Consider the following 22,202-nt stretch of genomic DNA (forward strand, 5'->3'; position numbering starts at 1 on the left):
CCAAACATATAGATTTAAAAAAACCAAAATTAAACTAAGGATATTATTATTTGTTTACCATGAATATGAACAATAATCATAAGCTTCAAAGTGAAATAAAAAGGATTAGGCTATATTAGCAAATACTTGTGCAGGATGGGAACTATTTTTTCTTTCGCTCATCTTAACATGCATGCTGAAAGATACTTGCGCTATCACAAGGCTCCTTCAAACAAGAGGGATCATTGCCTTGTAGAGATAATGATAGAAAATCAGAGAAACAGCTTCTGGTGTAGTCTAGAGCATATGTAGGCCTATCTATTTTCTTAGGATTTTGCTTATTGCCACCTGATATAAGTGATGATACGTATGACCCGGAACTTTTCAATCTGCTAACGCGATGCCGCAGCTCCATTAAGTGAATTGTTTGTGTGTATAAATATTTTAAAGTCTCCTATCTCTAAGATAGGAGAGATAGGAGAAATGGTTGGCAGCATTCTCTGATAGCATTCAGAATATTCAGCACCACTTGGAGAGTACCACAATAGGTAGTCCTAATGAATACTTTTTGTAAATGTATATGCCCTCCTGTAGAGGAATAAATAGAAAGAAGTTTGTACAGGCTGATCTGCTCATATAAATGAGGTTTTCATTTCTTGATGCAAACATCTTAGCCACCATTTTGCTATTGTATATCACAACAGCATGTATGTTGTAATTTTATTTATTTTTTTCTAGATAAAACATGCACTTCATGTGCTAACAATTTAAATTAACTGGTTAATTTAGATGTCAAGTCAAATTATGTAAAGTAAAAATTATTATTCAACATGACTAAATAAATCTACTATTGATTATTATTATTATCTACTACAACTATTTGGTTACAGCAAAATAAAAATAAAAAATAAAAAATAAGGGTTATATCAAGTAGAAATGTATATAAAATGGTAAAAATGGCATGTTACCACTTTTTATACATTGTCAGTGTGTTTGAGAAACTCTGAAAAATGAAGAGGCTATTACAGAAGCAGAGTTATTATATGAAGTTTTAATCACCACTCTGCATCTTTCCGTTGATAATTTTCAGTGTTATTACTGTTTCTTTTTTCTTTTTTCTTTTTCTTTTTTTTATCAATACTTTAATATTTGCTTAGTAAGAAAGGTAAAATAAAGAAGAAAAACTTTATTATAGCATTTTGACGAAGTTTGTCCCAAATTTACAGTGGTTTTGTTGAGATTAGCCAAGATTTATGGGTTAAAACCCCACTATGATGCTGTGCTGAATTTATACAGCTGTATTACAGCACACAAACTTTAAATATGGTTTGACAAAAATGAAGATCGACATATGTAGTATCCAATTGAACTAATTAAGTTTTGTTCATTTGAAGTTGATGTGAGGCTGTCTCAGTGTGCAGTGATTTATGTGTGCTTGGAGGGAACTGGAAACCTTGCCTATAGCTACAGTAGAGAAAGTCAGTGTCAAGGGTTCTTCATTACAAAATTAGTTATATTTCATCCTCTGGGCTAGTTTTTAGAGATAGAGAGTTCCATGGACCACCAACCACACTGGAGTTTTGGGGACTAGAGCCCAATTATTGCACACTGCTACTTGCATTCCCAGATATTTTGAGTGCATATTTTATTTGTCCTTTACCTATGCTTGGAGCCTCTTATCTTGTGTGAGACATGTCCCTGGAAGATCATTTTCTAATGACTGATCTGTTAATCACTATTACTAATTTACATGTATGTGTCCAAAAGTTTTAATTTGCTAAAAGCCTTAAAAGAAAGATTAGAACAGAGTAAACAAAACTTGAAATATGCATTATAGTAGTAATTTTTAGACATAATGAGAGAGCATACTAAGATTGGGAGCCTGGTGCTTCTATTCAAATTACATACTAAAATGGTAACAATGACTCCTGCTTTAAGCAAGGGACCATAATTACAGCACAGACTATCAGAGGAAGAAGAGGAGGGTAAGCTATACACATACTTGGCACATTAATGGATAATTGACAAATAAGGTTGTCCAAAATGATAAAAAAATAAAAGAATAAATAAACATCTTTTAAAGATCTTTAAAACAAATATATTGAGTTCACTGAAATGTAATATTTGTGTCCATGTTGTTTTCAATCATTTTTGAAGAGCATCCAGTAGATGGTATCCAATGGTAGATACTATTTGCAGCCTGGTACAAATAGTGGCAGATACTATTTACACCCATATTTAAATACTAACATACAGTATATGGACATCACTGCAGAGTGTTTATTACAAGCTGCAGTATATGTAATAAACACTCTTGTAATAAGGCTCTTCCCCTATACTTCTAGTTTGCGCTACGTTGTCACACCCCGGCCATTTGTGATCCTCGACGGCTTGCTCCCCCACGAGTGAGTAATTCTTCCAATTCTTCAGTCCACTCTTTAGCTCCTTCCTATCATGCCCACTATGCCAAGAATGTTGTAGTATTTAGAGTCCCACAGAAAATCTACAACAACCCCTACCCATAAACCTAACCTTAACTTAGAAAAAAATGTCTTGGTTTTACTACAGTATCCATTGTTTTACCATGGTATTTTGTAGTAAAATTATAGTAACCACAACATGAATCATGATTACTATATTACCACCATATTACTGTAATAACACCATAGTTAATTGCATTAAAACTATGGATTCTGCCAAAAATATACACTTACTACAATATCACTATAGTAATATAGTGATGCAATCTACACACAAGCGACGCTGAGCTGTGGGAGAGGAAGGGAACGGGGGATCAACAGACCCCGCCTCCGGATCAAACCCTTTTCTGCACTCCCCGACATTCACTGTGACCAAATGACTGTGATGAAATCAACCTTTATATTAATTTGTATGTATTATTGTAAGTAGGATTAAAGGAAATATTAAGAGTGGAAACAGGAAATCGGATGGTAAAAAGGTGGAGTCACACCTGGGTCGCTAGGACGACATTACTCATCCACATCGTATTTACAGCCCACGCCACTACAACAACACCTTATGTCTAGTTTGTCATATATTCCTGTGGTCTCACCAGACTATTGGGGTGAAAATAGTCACTCCATTATGGCATTTTCAAGTTATTTTGTCCTGTTCAAGTCTCACATTGCTTGTGGACAATTGTGAGATGTTGCTTTTATAAATGTTTTTCAACACACATTTTACATTGACATATTTATTGAACAAATCATGCTCATTGTTATTTTTATCAAAATATTGTTGTCATTCTCTTATTGAATCATGACGATTGGAAGTTCAGAAACCTATGTAATTTGAAGGATTCAAAAAATGACCTCATGCATCACCTACACCTATCAAGTGTATTTAAAAAAACAAATAAAAAAACAGGAAAGTCAGTCTCATTTCATTACAACTTTGTTAGATTTGTCAGCACATGTGCACATTAATTTACAGTTTAATTTTCATTGCATTCCTTCAGTCTGTTTTGACAGATCATTCTTTTTCATTGCATGGTCAAAGTCATTGGTAAACAACCAATGTACTGTTTCTATGTCAAAACAGCCTAAATCAAGCATACATGTGCACTGTTTACATTTCAAATGCTTCTAACTAAGTTTAATGTAACTGTTATCTGTGGTATTGGATAAAGTCATGACTGTAAATGCATAAATGTAAATGTAAATTTCATGTTCCTGAGCTTAGAAAGAGTAACCTATGAGCAATATAAAGTACCTTATTCACGCTAGAGCCATCTCATCAATGGGCTGTACTGCAGTTTACAGTGTTTTTGTATCGCTCCACGGACAAAACATTGATAAAATATCTGTCCAAGAACATTCAGTATACAAAGAACTCCAGACAACATGAGCTGTGGAAAATCAGATGTGATCTTGGAGCTTTATACCGTTCATGCCATTGAAGAGATGGTAAGTCTATCCCTCACAGCCTTGTTGTCATTCCTATTAAAAATCAAGGATGGCACTAGCCTGAATAAGGTCTATGGAGTCTTGAAAGAGATTACAGCAGGACAGTAAAGAGATCTCCCATGTTCTTCACACCACATTCTCAGTTTTGACTAAATTTATTTAAAGATATTTAGGAGAAACTTCTGAGACACTGTTGATGCTAAAATGAGAGATATCTGAGTTAAGGAAAAGCAACCTCTGAGCAATAATTTTTTCTTCTGGGTAGCTACAGGAAAAAGTCAACCATGTGTGCATATGCAGCCTGTACGCAACCCTGCATCCAGATTATCTAACCACCAGTAATAAGGACTGCAATCTAATTAATTTCCTAACTACCTAATTAGAAATTATTTGTTCAAATGTAAGAAGCTTATTGAAGCAAATTTGTGCCTACATTGTACAATAATGCTCATGCACATTAACAACCTGCCTCAAATATATCTAATATCAGTTTCAAGAATATCCATAATAATAGGGGTTCCGCCACCAGCCTTTTTCAGTGTGCCAACATTTAATGCTAATTGGACTCATTTAAATAACTTGGCCTGCCAGGTTTCTGGTCAGTGGTGACTTTTTTTTACTAGCTAATCAAATTACCACAACACAAGTCTAGATAATTTGAAAGTTTTTTCTCCCATGAGCAGTTAGTAGATAACATCCTACTGTGACATCAGTGACATTCAACATTCATTAGAATGTGCAGGTGTGTGTGTGTGTGTGTGTGTGTGTGTGTGTGTGTGTGAGAGAGAGAGAGAGAGAGAGAGAGAAAGAAAGAAAGAGCAAATGTAGAAGAGGACAAACTGTACTGAAGGTACAAGGAGGCAATGTATGAAAATGGACTTGCAGTTGATCACTTTATTATTTGGAAAAACATCTAATCATTGAAAGGATAAAGATTCAGCCTTTGAATGTACTGAACAACTTCGGTTTGATAATAATGTCATTTTTTAAAGATAACCTTAGAATACCTATTTGGTAGACAGCTAATATATCCTCTATATGCAAACAAGGGAGGAAAGGTCAAATCCAATGCAAACACAATCCTTACAAAATTTGTTCCTTTTTTATTTATTTATTTATTTATTTTTTGTGCGTGTTAAAATGGCCATGAAATCTCTGGGTGTCTCTGATGCCTCCACGCCCACTTGCTTGTCAGCCTGTGTTTCCCCAAAAGCCTCTCTTACATCCTTTTAGGCCTCAATTTGGCTACTTTCACCCAGTCAGTGTTTGGGATTGACAACCGTATTTACTTACAGGTGTGACTCTTGAAAAGTCCCGTTCATTCAACAGCGTACAGTAGCAGTTAGAATGCTGTCTGTATGAACGAACAACAGACAGAGACGTTGCCAGGATGTAATACACATTTGCCCAACAACGGCAAACAACAACTCACAATGTTTTTCACTGGGCGAACAAAGTGCATATAAATGCAAATAGATTTACAGTCTTACATCTTATACTCCGCAACCCTTAATAATTTATTTAAAGCAGACTCTGTGATAACTAAACTGTATGATCATTTAATATCATTATACATAAGTCAGAGAGAGAAGGAAAAATGTCAGTAACTTGCTGCCGTGCATGAAAATCGTCTGTACATTGGCTCCTCATCCTCATCTCCTCTTCATCTCTGACACCTAAGGGCACTCTCGCCCACACCACGTGTTGTGTAGTAGGCTACCGCACATGTTGTGTTGCTGTTACTGTTATCACATTTGTGAGTAAAGAGCAGTCCTCCCTTTGATTGGTGAATGTCCCAAAAACGCAGCTTCTCCTTATTTTGCGCTCCGCAATAACGGTGAACCTCGTTATATTCAATTAATGCTTGTCATTGACAGGACCATACACATGTCCTCCGCTGTCTTCACTGATCCTGGAAACTTTCATCTAAGCACCCTCAAACGAAACTTAGAGCACCCTCAATTGCAGACCAGGGTAAACTACTGCCCGCAGGTCGATTTATCATTAACGTTTTTATTAGAACTTTCATTTATCTGGCTTTTGGACCTATCGCGCATCCACAAGCTTTTAATATGCTCAGGGTTGGTTGCCAGATAATATATGCAACACCCCAATCAGAGATTTATACTTGCACAAATTGGAAATATTTTGCCTTATGTCATACTTCATTTATGCAATCTGGCAACCATACATGCGAGTGCATGCGCTTTCTCTCCGCAAAAAACAAACAAACAACAACTTAGCGCTCAATAGTCCACGGAGGGGACACGCGAGTTTTACTTTTAAACCTGACTCCTGATATAGAGTGTTAAATTGAATACTAAATTACCATTGCATTGAAGTATGGTCAAATAATCAATTAATAATTTTATTCAGCCTTTATTCAGTTTTACTAACACATGATAGAAATTATAGCAGCAAAACTTCAAGCAATCGCAGAATGGTCCCATCATTATACACTTCAGAGAATTGTGCATCATTCATTGAGTGCATTGAGATACAACTATGCAGAACTTTTTATCTTCTCTGTTCCATGTTCTACTTAACGGCTGATGTGGCTCCAGTACCAAAATAATTGCACACCCCTGCTCAATTGAATATGTAAGACTAATACTCTAAATTGGCAAGCAGATTTTCTTGAATACCAGCAAACACACAAAAATCCTTGCATTTTGTGAATACACAAAATGCTGCACCAAAACATATAAACGTGTATGATTTTGCAAATCAGTATGTCCTAATCTGCAGGCGCAGAATTTTGCTGTCATTTTCAGCGACAGATCATGGGGAAAAAAGCCCAAAGCAATAAATGTTTTGTACATTAAAAAAACAAACTTTTCTTTACGTTGATTAAGTAGCATTTAAACATGATTTAATCTATTAAAAAATTTGTAATTATGATACATCTCCACTTTATACAGAACACCCCCACTATTTTCAGAAGCACCCTCAGTGATTTTCATCTGGAACCGGGCCTGACACCGCGGCGGCATTGTCGCTGGTGGGCGTTCCTACTGCTGCTGCCACTCTGACGTTATTGGTGGACTGCACAACTGGCCATAGTAGCATTTGAAATGCTGATTACAGATTATACTGCCGATAAAACTAAAATATCATTCTAATTTGACAAGGAATCTAAAAATGCACATTCTGCAGACGAGAGCATTTTATACAACCTGCAGCAGTGCTTAATGCATCATATCATAAAACAAGATGAACGTTATTGTGGTGATGGGGGTGTGGCCGAGCAATGTCTGTGGAGAGCGAGGCAGAGAGTGTGAGTATGGTAAGGACTGACATCTGTGGGAAATCACCTCTAACAGCTGTTTTGTGTTTGCAGTGAGAGCGGAGAGGGATTTAAAAGGGCAATCCAGACCATCGGAGGAGGGAGAGTTGCACGGAGCAGTGTGTTCCTGTGTATGGACAGTTTGTTGAAGCTGGGAACCATTTTGAAGTTTGAGTGGGAAATAAAAACACACGTTGAATTGTTACCCATCTCCCGCTTCCTCCTTGAGAGCGTTGAAAGAACCTTGTCACAGTTATATCAATACATAAATCAAACTCACTCAGAATGATGACACGGTTTTCCCACGCATCATTTTATTAGCCCATAACTATGTATGTGGTTACAGACAAATGATACAGAACAGTGAAATCGCTTACAGAAACTTTTAACTTCTCCGTCTTGCCTGCACTTGTCTCCAGTATCACATTCACTACCTGGAGACGGATGACGTGAGCACTTCTGCCTTCACTCTCATTGGTAGTAGCTCATGAATGACGCTCATCATTAGCATAAAGTTGATATTTTCTCATCTTGTCTTGTCGCTCCCCACTGTGATCTCTGTCGCCAAAGGTTGCTACAGCTCATGTTGCCGTAAGTCGCAGTGCTCTCATTGAAATGATTGGGATCTTGTTGTGCGATGCCGCTGGCGGTGTGAACGGGGCTGGAATGTGGCTGTGCTGCCTACTTGTGGTCACAACATTGTTAGGCCAAGTAGGATTTTCATACAGTGAATTATTTACTGTAATACTTTTACTTTGTAATAATTACATTTTAACCCAAATACAAAAGGGAATTCCCCTTGAGTAGCTTACTGGGAAAAATTTTTTGATTTTGAAGTAATACATTAGCATCTTTCAGCTAAATTTTCTTGGAGTGACATACAGTGTTGTTCATATAACACATGCGATCAAAGTGCATATTTAATCTCAATCCTAAAATCTGTACCTATTTTAGATTGGATTCCTTAAGTGAAATTGATGACGTTAATGAGACATTTATGAAAATCATTTTTCATTAGCATTTTGTGGTGTATATAATGTATTTAATCTTAAAAAGGGACATAGATAATTTTGTGTATGTGTGTAAAGTTTTGTTTTCTTAGATATTTTGTTTCTTAGAAAACCTTTCAGCAAAAAGATATACCTTTCAACAAAATGTTCTGGCAATAATCAACTCATCGACTTTGTAAAATTTCAAACATTTAATCCTCCTATGGTCTTCATAAATGAGCCCTACATTTGATCGGAAAGAGCAAAGGTGTACATTTTTTGTTTTTGTTGTTGTTGTTTTTGTTTTGTTTTTTGATGATGATGATGATGATGATGATGATGATACCATTTCCTTTTCCCTGAAGTAATAACATTAAAATTATACTCAAATTTCTCAATTTTACCATTAATTTGCATAGATAAATAAGCAAATTTATGAAACTTTAGTACAGTAAAAACCTAAAGTTGAAACATGAAGAAAATATGAGAATGTGACATGCTGTATATTGGAGGCAGATTGCTGCCATCTGGTGAACAAAATATAAATATGACTTGAAATAATAGCCAGCTATGCAGTTACCTCTTGTGTAGTCTGATTGCTTGTTGTAACCTAATTAATTTGTTTTTATATTTAATTATTTTTTAGGTTTTTATATTTTTCTAAGTTTTATATTTTATCCCAAGTTATGCATTTGGATATGCAGTATATTAAGACATTATCAAACTATTATTTGTCAAAGTTTAGCATTGGATTTGAAGTGTCAGTTTTTGCAGTTAAAAGAAATGAACTTCAAATTGTGAAAATGTAATCAGAGTATAAAAGAAGAATCAGAGTAAACATTTTACCATTTCAAATTTTCTATAGTAAAAATCTATTTAGCAAACAATTTGAAGTCATTGGGGTGAACAGCAATAAAGAAACAACAAAAATAACCAGTAAACAATTTAAAAAAATACAATTAAAAAAAACAGTAAGTAAAAAATGATGCAATGTTTTATGCATTCAGTGTGTAGTTATGATGGCATGTACCTTGCAGATGGATTTTTGTATTTTTGTATTTTTGCATACCATGCTGGTTTTAATGTCTCTTGGGAGACAGTCAGCACAACTTTATTTCTCTGTGTGTCTGTGTGTGTGTGTGTGTGTGTGTGTGTAGTGTGAGAGAGAGAGAGAGAGAGAGAGTGTTCTACCTCCTGGCTGTTTACAAGGACTTTTTTTTTAGGTTACAAACTGGTAATTACAACGGTATTATGCTATAAATGTGGTTTATGAGGACATTTCTAGTGTCCCCATAATTCAAATCACTTAAAAAAAAAAAACATAATAAAAGACATTTTATTGAAAATTTAAAAATGCATAATGTTTTTTGTGAGGGTTAGGTTTAGGGGTAGGGGATAGAATCTATAGTTTCTACAGTGTAAAAATCATTATGTCTATGGAGAGTCCTCATAATGATAGCTGCACCAACGTGTGTGTGTGTGTGTGTGTGTGTGTGTGTGTTTTATAGTCTCACCCTACTTTCTGTTTATTTTTATTTATTTATTTTTTTACTTCATTTTGGCTGATTTATTGATTGAACTTGACAGATAAAAAAAAAAAAAAAATAGCTCTGTGTTATGGTCTTTCACATTCATTTTCAATGGTCGGACAATTTTCACCATAAAGACAAAAGATTTTTTTTTTCCCCAACCACTTAGACTTATCAAATTATGCCCGTTATTTTTTATTTTATTTTTTTTCACGTTCAGTTGGAAGATGGAGAAAAAGTCACCAAGTCTTGTACCGCTCAGATAAAGGACATTTGTTTTTTAATTAAATTTGCAAAAGTGATTACGGTCACATAACTTAAGACCATAGTAGAGTTAAAGAGGGTAAAGTCACAAAGCATAAAACAAAAACATTGTTTATTTATTTATTTTTTATGTATTTTCACATGACAAAGTTTAAGTTTTTCATTAACAAAAAGGAAAATATTTAGCCTGTTCACTTACTATCCACGTCGCCTACAGCAAATATGGGATTGTATGAACATTTTCACAGAAGCTGAGCAAAAGAAAAATCATGAAAAAAAAAATCATATTAGATAGTTCTTTGCACTACAATCATCATAAATTCCTTTTTAACATTTTTACTTCTTTGGAAACAATTAATTATGTTGATTTAAAAGTTTATCAGACTAATAGTTAAAAGTTCTGTTCTGTTTAAACAGATTCATCAAATGTCTACATGAGATTTTCTTTGCTTCTTTTCTTTTAGCCTTTTTACTTTGGACAATCTAGAGAGACAGTTCAGTTGAGGAAAAAAGGGGGAACAGGTCAGGAAACATCCCAAGCCAGACTCGAACCCGGGCCACATTGAGCCAGCAGCTCTTAAATGTGCTTACTACTGTGCCATGACTCTGACTCATATATTAAGGTGGTTTTGGCAGTGACAAAACATGACAAAAAGACACACTAATATTCTAAATGTAATAAATTCACATTTATTGATTTACATTTTTTGTATTGTGTTTGACATATTTTTATGTTTTGAGGGACATGGTTTTATGATTTTCTTGTTCTCAAATTTGTATTTGACCTTTCTAAAACCTCTAATTTTGAACAAAATAACCTGAGTAGTCGCGGTGTGTTCGACATTATGACTATGCTTGATTCTGTGGGTGAGAATAGGAACAAAAACTTCAGTGGTAACAACTACAACGTGAGGAGGAAGTGCTAACACGATAGAGTTTGAGGAGAACAGTTGAAAAGAAGATATCAGGAGCAAATATGAACTGATGAAATGTAATATAACATAATGGAACAAGTTAGAGCTTTGTTTTCCTGTTCTTTGCATAAAAATTAGTTTGTGATGATGAGTGATGAGTGTTCAGACCAAACCTGAGCATGAGTGTGTGTGTGTGTTGAGAGCATAGATGTGAATGGTCTCCACAGACACGTATACATATAAGGTTGACTGTGTTTGTGTGTGGTTTCACACTCAACAGTATTTTCGTCAGTGTGCTCCTTCCTTGTCTAGAGGGCGTTGCATCTCCTGCAGAGATATATCACGTACATTTCACAGCTTGTCAGCACGATACAGAGGAGAGAGGGAAGAAAAAGAAAGCATTTTAAGAAAGACAAATTCCTGCCCAGAGGTGTCTACAGGACAGGTATGTACGCAGTTTTTTTAGACTTGCCTATGAGCTATGTATGAATGTGATTACCAATTAACAGTAAAATAACATTATTATCTATTGTGGCCTGCTGCATTTCAAAATAATTACAAAAAAAGACACCAAATGTGTCACTGCGTGCATCAAATAGTGTACAATAGAGGAAAACAGAATTTGGCTTTCATTAAACCTTTGTGTTATTACCTTTCAATAGACAGATAGACAGACAGGCACTGTTGTTAAATTGTGGGGGGATGTGTTTTTTGTTAGACTAAATTTTAATCTTTTGTGACTATATGCAAAGCACTATACAATAAGTACAGAATACAGTATGGGTTGAATGCAGCTGGCCAGATTCCAAATTCCATAGTAGCCAAGGTCTAGAACAGTTGAACAAGAAGTTGAAATGTCAAAGTGTGTCTCAAGAACAACCATGATCTTGCAAGAGTAAAGTGTTTGCTCTTTCAAGTGAGCTGTTTCCTGTCACATGTACATAAGCACACACATGGACACAAACCTACTCTTAAAAAATAAAAATGAAATCCATGTAATATATCTACAAAGCCCCTGCATTGCAAAATTAAATTCTGCTAAACTAAAGTTTTTTTTTAACTCATCCACACACAGTACTTGACTGGTTCACAGCAGGTCTATAGGGACACAAAGAGTGTACTAGGGCTTACATGACAGCAAACATGAAGTGCTGTGTTAGATTATTGTTTTAAATTAAACTGAAATTTATTTTCAAGCATGTCAGAAATGTGAATGAGAGATTGGTCCTAGTACTAAAAGAATATTCCTGGTACAATACAAGTTAAGCTCAATCGACAGCATTCGTGGCATAATGTCTATTACCACAAAAATACATTTCTACTTTTAAAAAAAAAAGCAAAAATCAAGGTTACAGTAAGGCACTTACAATGGAAGTGAATGTGGCCATTTTTTGGAGGGTTTAAACAGAAATTATAATTTTATAAAAGCACTTACATTAATTATTCTGTTAAAACATATTATTTGAGCCGTAAAGTTTTTAAAATAGTTGTTTTTACAGTCATTTGAGGATTGCTGACATTACATCATCATGGCAACGAAGTTGTAAAATTGGCTAACTTTACACAGAAAAGGTTAGTAGATGATTTAGTAAGACACTAAAATCATTTTTCCATGCATATTTTTTATGTCTTGTGGCCATACTTTAGAAAATGTATTTTAACATTCATTCTCGGCCAGCCGGTTAAAAAATATATTGAGGATTCAGACACCCTGCTTCTTTGGCATACTATGTAGTAGGGAAGCATGCATATTCAGATGCAGCCACTGTCTTAGTCAAGTCTTGAGTAACTCTGTCCAGAAAATATCTGATAAGCAAATGCAAACTAAAAGTAAACAAATAAACAAGTAGAATATGGCAGCAAAAATTATTCTGGGTCTACCATGATTGCTGTGTTTGCGAGAATGTGATGTTTCTAGGACCGGAAATTGTTTTCCGAAAATAAAATTATATTTTTTTTAAAGAATTTGTCTATAAAGTGTCTAACTCAAACAGTGGTTCGCAAAGTGCACAGTTCAGACTACCATTTACTCCTTGTAATGAAATGCATTTAACTGTGCCAGCATCAACAATAACTGCATGTGATAAATTTTGTTTAAATGTACATTTCAATCATTTAGAACATCACCACGCTATCATTTCAGTGATTTTTGTGGTGATGTCTTTCACCTGAAGCATTGGGAGTGGTCCAAATATTTTCTAATGACTTTCTTCTCTCATTATTTTGGTTGGACATGTTTGACTAACTGCCATGTTTGTCTGTTTTGCAGTCTGGAAGATAGATATAAGCATGGCAGGTGAGTTTTCATGACTTTCTTCAGATCTGTTTTCCTATTAGAATTCTCCTATTTTTGGTGGTCTGCATAACCATTTGATTTTCTAAAACATCTTGGTCTCTTCATCTGTCAATGTGCAGTGGACAAAACTCATCTAATGCTAATTTTATTGTAATCTACCCTGGGAAAACATCAAAGAGTCATTAAATTAACCTTTATACAATATACCATTTATTTTGCAAAAGAGCTTTCCAAAATGCAGTTGCATTGGTTTGTGTGTAAAGAAAAAATAAATTTCTAGTAAAAAACATTTCTTACTAGGTAGCAGCTTTGAGACTGAGTTCCTACAGACTCACAATGCACTTCGCAAACAGCATGGAGCCCAGCCCCTCACCATGAACAAAAACCTGTGTCGCTCCGCACAGGCATGGGCGGAACACCTGCTGTCAATCAGGACCCTCAAGCACAGCAACAAGGACTATGGGGAAAATTTGTATTATGCTTGGAGTTCGGCAACCAAAAAACTCACAGGTCATCTTAAAAGTTTCTTAAGTTTTGTAAAAAAAAAAAAAAAAAAAATCTTAAAAAGTCAAATGCTACTTTAAAATGCTCATTCTTGCATAAGATGCCAATCAAAAGTGCTCTCACTCATTTGAACAGTGAAGTCGGATCCAATCAGACACTACAATGCACTACAATGTGAGCCATTCCCATGTTAAAGCATATAAATCAATTGTACACCTTTTCTCTGCTTTCTACAGGATGTGAGGCAGTGGAAAGCTGGTACAGTGAAATTAAAGACTACAGCTTCTGCAGGCCAGGATTCAGCTCCAAAACAGGTAGCTGTAAACACTGTGGTGGTTAAATGTTTGCAACTAGTCTCAGTTCAATCACTGACCCCTGATGGCATCTCTAGGTCACTTTACACAGGTGGTGTGGAAGGATACAAAGGAGTTGGGAGTTGGACTGGCCACTGATGGAACCACAACTTTTGTGGTGGGTCAGTATCTTCCTGCAGGAAATATCACCAATGCTGGCTATTTTCAGCGGAATGTCTTACCAGCAGGTTCCCCTGTAGACTTAAAGTCCACGGGTACTGGTGAGTACACTTACTAGTGGAGGGGTTATTTCACAGAATCCACATTATGTTATTTTATGAAGATCAATTCATATCAAGGAGAAAAAAAAATTATACAAATTGCAGTGTTGTTCAAATATTGGACGTGGACCTGGCCTATTGTATAAGATAGATACGTTGATGAGCATTACAAAATGTTAAAATATCTTACATAATATTCAGCTGACAAAGGGGGCCAACTGCATGGAGCATCTGCTATCCATTCAAACAGACCACAATCCCTTCCTCGCAGTACTGAAACATCACCACCTGGGGGCAGGAGGGAGGCTCATCTGGGTAGCAGCTCAAAGGGTAACTGAAAATCCATCACATTTATTTTATCTAAATGCTGTAATAATAAAAAAAAAAAATTACCATTAAAATGTATTTGAAGTTCCAGTTTTGAATTTTCCAGGACTGTAACAACAAATAAGTGTTCTTGGAGAGTTTTCAAGTTGTTGTTCTATGCCTAAATAAATACACAGTAAATTGGTCATGGAGTGTGGTTAAAACTCACCTTTATCTTATTTGTCTATGTACTCTTGATGCAAATTAAAGTTTTTCTATTCATGTACTTTTTCTTCATGGTCTTTCAAATCCATGGACCATTTCTGAGAATCACTGAGGATTTTAGAAAAAAAGAAACATGTTGAAATTGATTTTCATTACTAGTATCCTTTCTGTCAGCATGGGATTTGATTGTCTTTCTGCACATCGGATAACTCTTTCTGTTTGTCTGTACCAGACAGCAGCTTTGAGGATGAATTCCTACAGACTCACAATGCATACCGCAAAAAGCATGGAGCCTCACCCCTCAGCATAAACAAAAACCTGTGTCGCTCTGCACAGGAGTGGGCAGAACACCTGCTGTCAATTAAGACCCTCAAGCATAGTAATGGAGAACATGGAGAGAATGTGTACTATGCCTGGAGCTCAGCTACTAAAAAACTTACAGGTCAGTGTTTAGAGCATAATTTTCATTCAGTCATCTTAGATGTAATTTTTGAAGCAAACATAGCTATTTCATTGGCCGTCGTGTGACATGTTCTCATTTGCTTTTAAGGGGTCATGACGTACTCTTATATTTATATATATAGGTTATAATTTTATTCTGTTCCCTGAGGTCCACTGATAATGTTAGTGAAGGTTTTTTTGTTTTCACCAAAACAGTCTTAATTTAGTAATATATGCTAAAAAAATTTTTTACCTGTCCCTGGGTGCTCTGTTTTGGCCTTATGCTGCGTTCCATTCAACTTGGTAAGCCAGATTTTCCAACTTACTACTGGGAAAAGTGCAATGGAACGCCACTTGAAGTCGTAATTCCAACTTGGAAAGTCGTGCGTAAATTTTAAACTCCGATTTCGCCGAGATGCAGGTGCGTGACGTCACACAAACATATCGGAACCCAGGAAGATATACAAAATAAGTGATAAACATTCACTTGTATTAAATAATATCGATAAATGAGTCCGAGTTCCTACATTACATGATATTAAAGCGTGTTTAACAAGCGTTAGCAGAGTAGCAGGTGTTCAAAACATGGTAAATTATACTCTCTTTTGATAATCGTACACCTGTAGCAATGCTAGCGTTGCAGATTGTTTCTGAATTGGGTTGCAAGGAAACATCTCTAGTGAGTCAAACACCTGCTCAGCTAACGGGAGCGTTGCAGTTCTGTTTCCTTAAATGTCAACTTCCGAGCATCTGGCAATGGAATGCATTTATGGTTGGAGATCGGAGATATCAAGTAGGAATATCCCACAACCGATTTGAATGGAACGCAGCATACGCGCCTCTTTTAAACTTCAGTGTAAACGCCCTCTGTTCTGATTGGCTAACATTGCGAGCCCTTCAAATACAGCCATATTTGAAACTCAGTCAGAAGAGAATGAACAAGCTCCACAACATTGCACAAAATTTCAGGGTTTACACAACACATTGCATTCGAATATATTCAACTATTCATCTCAAGCACAACCGTTAACACTCAGCACCATAAACTATCAAACAGTCACGACATATCGAAATATTCATGAATGAAACTGTTAATATACGGATTTGTGAAAAGGTCCAAGTGTTTTTAACTGCCCCATCCTTTTAATAACAGTTCCTTTGCAAAGCTTGAATCATAATATGACTGGTTCACAAGCAATCCATGCTGATATGAGCCGGGAAAAAAAAAAAAAATAAATAAATTAAAAAACACTTACAGTACATAGTCGAAAGCACAGTGAAACAAGATGCACACATATACAATATCATATGTAAGAGGCAGCAAGAGGCAGTCTTTTAAGAGTGGCACAAAATAAATGACCATGGTCAAAGATGTCTGTGTAGTGCATGTTTAAACACAAATATAATTCAAAGTAGTCCCCTTTGGTGTTCAGAATAGTTAGTAGGCCACACTAGGCCTGTCTGTCCCTTTAGAGCTCCTTGGTCTGTCCTGCTTGCTCTCCATTTAGAAATGTGCACCAGTGGGAGGGGCCAAAGGTGCGATGATGTAAAGTAGGCGTTGATGTCATAAATTAATGGGCCTCCTAGTGTCAAGTAGAGAATGAGGCGTTTTTGCAGCTTGGTTCAAATAAATACATTTAGGAACTGTTTTCAGGTTGCTTAACCCACTAAATGTCTAACCCATTAACTTGTTCAACATCTCGGTGTTCTGTCTTGCTTTCGTGGCTGTCTTGAGCTTGGTCTCAGCAATGGTGGGCAGAGTTAGTGTAAATAGCCTTTGCCAACAAGATGGGCTATTTGCACTTTGCTTTTATTGCATTGGGGATTCAATTTTGAGTTCTGAAATTTGCAGTTTTTATAATAGAATGACCTCTTATATGTCAAAATATCAAGGAAAAGTTGATTTCTCATGACATGATCCCTATAAACAAATGTACACTGCATATATTTTGTGGAACTTGTACAGGACGAGAAGCAGTGGAAAGCTGGTACAGTGAAATTAAAGACTACAACTTCAGTAGGCCTGGATTCAGCTCCGAAACAGGTGAATTCACCACTAAACATGGCAATGGTTAAAATTTTGCTCTTCTATTGTCTTACACTGACATCTGGTGGCGTCTCCAGGTCATTTCACACAGGTGGTGTGGAAGGACGCAAAGGAGCTGGGAGTTGGATTGGCCACAGATGGAAAAACAACCTTTGTGGTGGGTCAGTACCTTCCTGCAGGAAACATCAGCAATGCTGGCTATTTTGAAAGAAATGTCCTACCAGCAGGCTCGCCTGTAGACTTAAAATCCACCCCTTCTGGTGAGTCTGCTATACTTACTTAATAGAGGCATATTATACTAAATCCTGTTTATATGGAATTTTTATGTCATCTGATAATGAATTTGAATTACTGGGCAAATGTTATTTATTTTGAGATATTGAAAACCATTCATCAAATTTTTTTGTGATTGTAGAATGCAGATATATTGAAACAATGACTATGTACACTTTTATATTTAATTTATATTTAATTTATTATTATATTTCATAAAATTCTTACTGCATAATCTTTACTACTAACTTATTTATCTGGTGTTCAGCTGACAGACTTGGACAAGCACTTGGTGCTCTCAGCATCAGGCCAAATCCATTGCCTTCACCATCTCACACGTCTGGACCACCACATAAAAGTCAGGCCCCACAGATTAGTGGCTCAAAAGGTAAAGAAACAGAATGAATTATTTTAACCACTTCATGATCAAAAATGAATTTCCTTGTAAATGCCCTCTTGGAGATTGTACTAGTTATAAAAGAGGAACAAAATAAAAAAAACATGCAGTTTTTACCGACATGTCAGCTGCAATCCCTATCAAAAAATTTAGAAAATGTAAAATTATAAAACATAAAGCAAAATCCAGCATAACCAGTCATCAGTTAGACAAGTAGTTGCTCAGTAAGTAACTAGTAGTTATCAGTGATAAATAGCGATTGGTTTCAGAAAATAGCATTGCAGAAGGCTTGCTATTTAAAACACAAAAATACACGAGTCAGTCTATTGCTTTTATTTTACAGCACCATAAGATGTGTGAGCAGTTTGTGCACAAAACTAAATATTCAACCTTAAACCAGGCTTTAAGTGAAGAGGTTCACAGCTTAAAAAAAAAAAAAAAATCTTGGCATTGGTTTCCACTCACCTGTTACTTCTCTTCCTGTGATGAAGGAGAGGACTTGTCCCAGTTTCGTCAGTCTCTCTTTGAGGCTCAGAATCATTACAGACGGCAACATGGGGCACGGCCTCTCTCGCTGTGCCGCATCCTCTGTAAAGAGGCTCAGGATTGGGCAGCACATCTGATTAGCATTAACGCCCTGAAGAACAGCGGCAAAGGTTATGGCGAGAATATGTCATACAAATGGACGTCCAATATAGTGCCTCCAACAGGTATACTGTGTATTCCCCAAATTTAATAGGTCTAATTAAGACACACACATGCACAACTTTATTGACGAAGTATATAGAATTACTGATATATTACATTTTTTATCTATAGGAAACGAGATTGCTGAATCGTGGTACAAGGAAAGTGCAAAGTACAACTTTGCAAACCCTGGCTTTCAAAGTGGAGCTGGTAGGCTAATAATTTTGTACTCATATCAGTTAAATAAAACAAATTAAAGCAATTTAAAACAGTTAAAGCTGTCAAATAAAATACCAGATATCTGTGAAATACAGTATGTAGGCAATGATTTTAATGTTTATTGATTCACTGAAATTTGAGTATATCTTTACTTATTAAAATATGTATCAATTTCAATATAAAATTAATATAAATCATTGATAATTGTAACATTGCTAGCCGGTTGAAGACAAGAACAGATGATGAAGTGTAAGAACACAAGTGCAGTGTTTATTTACATGAAGAGTGATATAGCCAACAAAATGTGTATCCAAAACCGACTGACTTGACTTGACTTTTGACTTGACTTTTGACAGCTTATTGTTTTGTTGTAATGTTCAAAGGACAATGGCACACATGAGGGCTTAAATACATGGACAAGGGTAACATGACAACCAATCAACAGACAGAACCTTAAGCAAGATAACAAGACTAATAAATTTTAACCAATGAACAGACAATACTGCTGACAAGATACTTAACCAATGAACCAATGAAAACAAGACATGTGAACAGGGGAAACACATGACAGGATCACATGAGGGAACAGGAAATCATATGACATGAACACATGACTATGGCTGTGTCTCGTTTGGAAGGCTACATGCTAGGTAGGACGCATCCTTTGAAGGCTGCAGTATACCGAGTGTCCTCCTTTAAACAAGTCTCGTTTAAACGAGACGGCCTTCGTAGGATAAACGGAAACGGAACGTTACATGGTTGCTATGACAGCACTTCTTTGAGTGAGAAGGGAACAAAGTCCCTCTGGAAGGGAATGTATGAGGTACATTTTAGGAGAGTTATAATGATGTAAAGAGAAAATAAAATAGATTTTACAGGTGTACTTTTAGTCTAATACTTTATTTTAATTATATATTAATATAATTATACATATTATATACTCTGCACCCATCTACTGAGGTACTTCAACTTGGGAATTAACATTCCTTGCGTTTGAACATCATATTTACAGGCAAATTGGCATCATTGTTTTTTTCCATTGAAGCAAAGAATTGTGGGTTATGAGTGCCCATGAAGGATACACCTCATGCATCCTCCGAATTCCCATGAAAGAAGGTCGCATTCGAAGGCTGCATTCAAAGTGTCCTACTCGCTTTTAAGAAACGAGACAGCCTCGATGACGTATGCGGCCGACAAATGCAACCTCCGGAGGACGCACCCTTCCAAACGAGACACAGCCTATAAGACAGGAACTAAACTATTAACATAAAAGACATGAAATCAAAATATGAACAAAAACATATTTAAACATGACAATAATAATTGAATGTTTAAGTCAGAAAAAAAATACATATATGTGTGTTTAGGTAACTTCACCCAGATGATCTGGAAGTCTACAGAGCAAGTTGGGATTGGCCTGGCATCAGATGGAAAGGGCAAGTTCATCACTGTGGCCTTTTACAAACCTCCTGGGAATATCACCAACCCTGGATACTTCCAGGATAATGTCAACACTGCTAGGAAGTGATCTGTTGAACAAATAAGTTTAAGCAGATCTTATACCTTTTAATAGAAACTAGAAATAGGTGGAAATAAGGGAATTTATTCAAAACATTCATTATAAGATGTAACCAAAAACTATACACAATTTTCAAATATATTGCATATACAAATAGAAATCATTAGTTCGCAATTGTCAAATTAACTGCAGTACTTTGACAATACAGTATACAGTATTTGTTTTATTGGTTCTGGTGCATTTTCTCCTTCTTGGCATTAATTTGTTCACTGTACATTCTTGTTGTCTATGCATATAGAATTGTTAAGAGACATACACATACACACAAAAGTGTGTATGTGCTGTTGATTAAAAGGGAATTCAGTAAAACCTTTAAATTAATTAACCTAAAGCAAATATTGTTTCTGTGAAGTTAGTTATCTTAAATACAGTATACAGTATATGTACTATGGAGTGACTGATTTATCATGATTTGTCATCATGTGATATACAAAAAGTAATACCATATTATGTTTCAAGCATTTATAGGTCAATCTGTGACATACTCACTGCTTTATGGCAACAATACTTTCAAAACATCACTCACAAAACATAAATAAACCAATGCGTTTGTGAATTGTCTCATCATATGAAACAAACTTACAATGGACAAAGAGCCAGTTTTACAATGCAAGGCTAACCCCTTAATCTTATGATGTCCTTCTCAGATCTTACCTGTTCTTCCTGGTTGTGCAAATACAAAGGTTTCAATATAATTGTTATAGTGCCACAGCATATGTTACCCAAAAATCCATCACTTTACCCATACATAACCGTGTCAACTCCACAATTTGTTGTGCTGCCAAAAAGCATGTTTGTTTTTAATTATTATTATTGTTGTTGTTATTAAATCATTTTTAATAACATTTTAACAGATGTCATTATAATACTGAAATGCTAACTATAGCTAGATGTGTAGGTAACACACGCACACAAATCTATGTAGATACACATAAATACACAGGAACAAATGCATTTTATTAAAGAACAAAAATGATGGTCTGTGGTTATCATAGTCCCATATGAACTTACAAAATGTTTGACAGTTTCTAGCTGGCATGGTGTACAGTAGCCTACACTCAGGCACATGCTGAGGGGTTGGCTCTTGGAGCTTGAGCCCCTGCCCTTTTGTTGAGGTGCCTCTATGATGGAGCAATGTTCCAGGTCATGCAAATGCCAGCCAAAATGAAAGATTGCACAGCCAAATTAAATGATTTTTTAAGCTTAATAATAGTACTATGTAGGGGTGTAAAAATGTGTCAACATTAAGCTGAAACTTTGATGCATCGATAACAGAATTTAATAATCAATTAATTACTATAAATTACCCAATGTGTTGTAGAGGCGATTTCACATTACATCATAAATACAAAGAATGTTCAGAAAAGATTTTGAATCTTCTTACAGTTGTGCATTTTTTGTTCAAGACAATGCATTGCACATGAACCAGTGAATGTATCCTAAACCCAAGGTGTTTGTTTTTTTGTTTTTTCCTGTATAGTGCAAAATACCCCCCTAACATTTATAGTTTCGTCTTTAGCATATTTTGGAAAATAATTATGAATACAAAATAATTGTATCAAAATGTATGACTAATTAGGCTATTAAGCATAATATTGTGATACAGTAACAGGCCCCTATACCTACTCCATTGATAAAAGTGTCATTAATTTGTTTAGTTAAGCATTTAAACGTAACACAGGAATTTAAAAAAAAAAATGCATTATAGCATAAAGAAATCAAGGTCGTGCACACGCACCCCACAAACCCCACCCCATTGACAGACTA

At 35.7% G+C, this 22,202-nt stretch overlaps 1 protein-coding gene across 3 annotated transcripts; it reads left to right on the forward strand.

Moving 5' to 3' along the window:
* The first annotated feature begins 11,164 nt into the window (after window positions 1-11,164).
* Window positions 11,165-21,411, forward strand: LOC127439606 (uncharacterized). 3 transcript variants are annotated; one of them, XM_051695798.1, is made up of 14 exons: window positions 11,165-11,332; window positions 12,387-12,459; window positions 13,157-13,183; window positions 13,484-13,693; window positions 13,924-14,001; window positions 14,079-14,261; window positions 14,463-14,591; window positions 15,025-15,234; window positions 17,200-17,277; window positions 17,358-17,540; window positions 17,822-17,941; window positions 18,442-18,660; window positions 18,770-18,847; window positions 20,224-21,411. In XM_051695798.1, the coding sequence occupies exons 3-14, from the start codon at window positions 13,177-13,179 to the stop codon at window positions 20,382-20,384; spliced, it is 1,656 nt and encodes a 551-aa protein (XP_051551758.1). In that variant the 5' UTR covers window positions 11,165-11,332; window positions 12,387-12,459; window positions 13,157-13,176; the 3' UTR covers window positions 20,385-21,411. The 3 variants fall into 3 exon arrangements, with proteins under 3 accessions (XP_051551758.1, XP_051551757.1, XP_051551759.1); XM_051695797.1 differs by lacking the exon at window positions 12,387-12,459; XM_051695799.1 differs by lacking the exons at window positions 12,387-12,459; window positions 13,157-13,183.
* The last annotated feature ends 791 nt before the right edge of the window (window positions 21,412-22,202 follow it).

The sequence above is a fragment of the Myxocyprinus asiaticus genome, chromosome 4 (assembly GCF_019703515.2).
Source record: "Myxocyprinus asiaticus isolate MX2 ecotype Aquarium Trade chromosome 4, UBuf_Myxa_2, whole genome shotgun sequence".
Classification (NCBI taxonomy): domain Eukaryota; kingdom Metazoa; phylum Chordata; class Actinopteri; order Cypriniformes; family Catostomidae; genus Myxocyprinus; species Myxocyprinus asiaticus.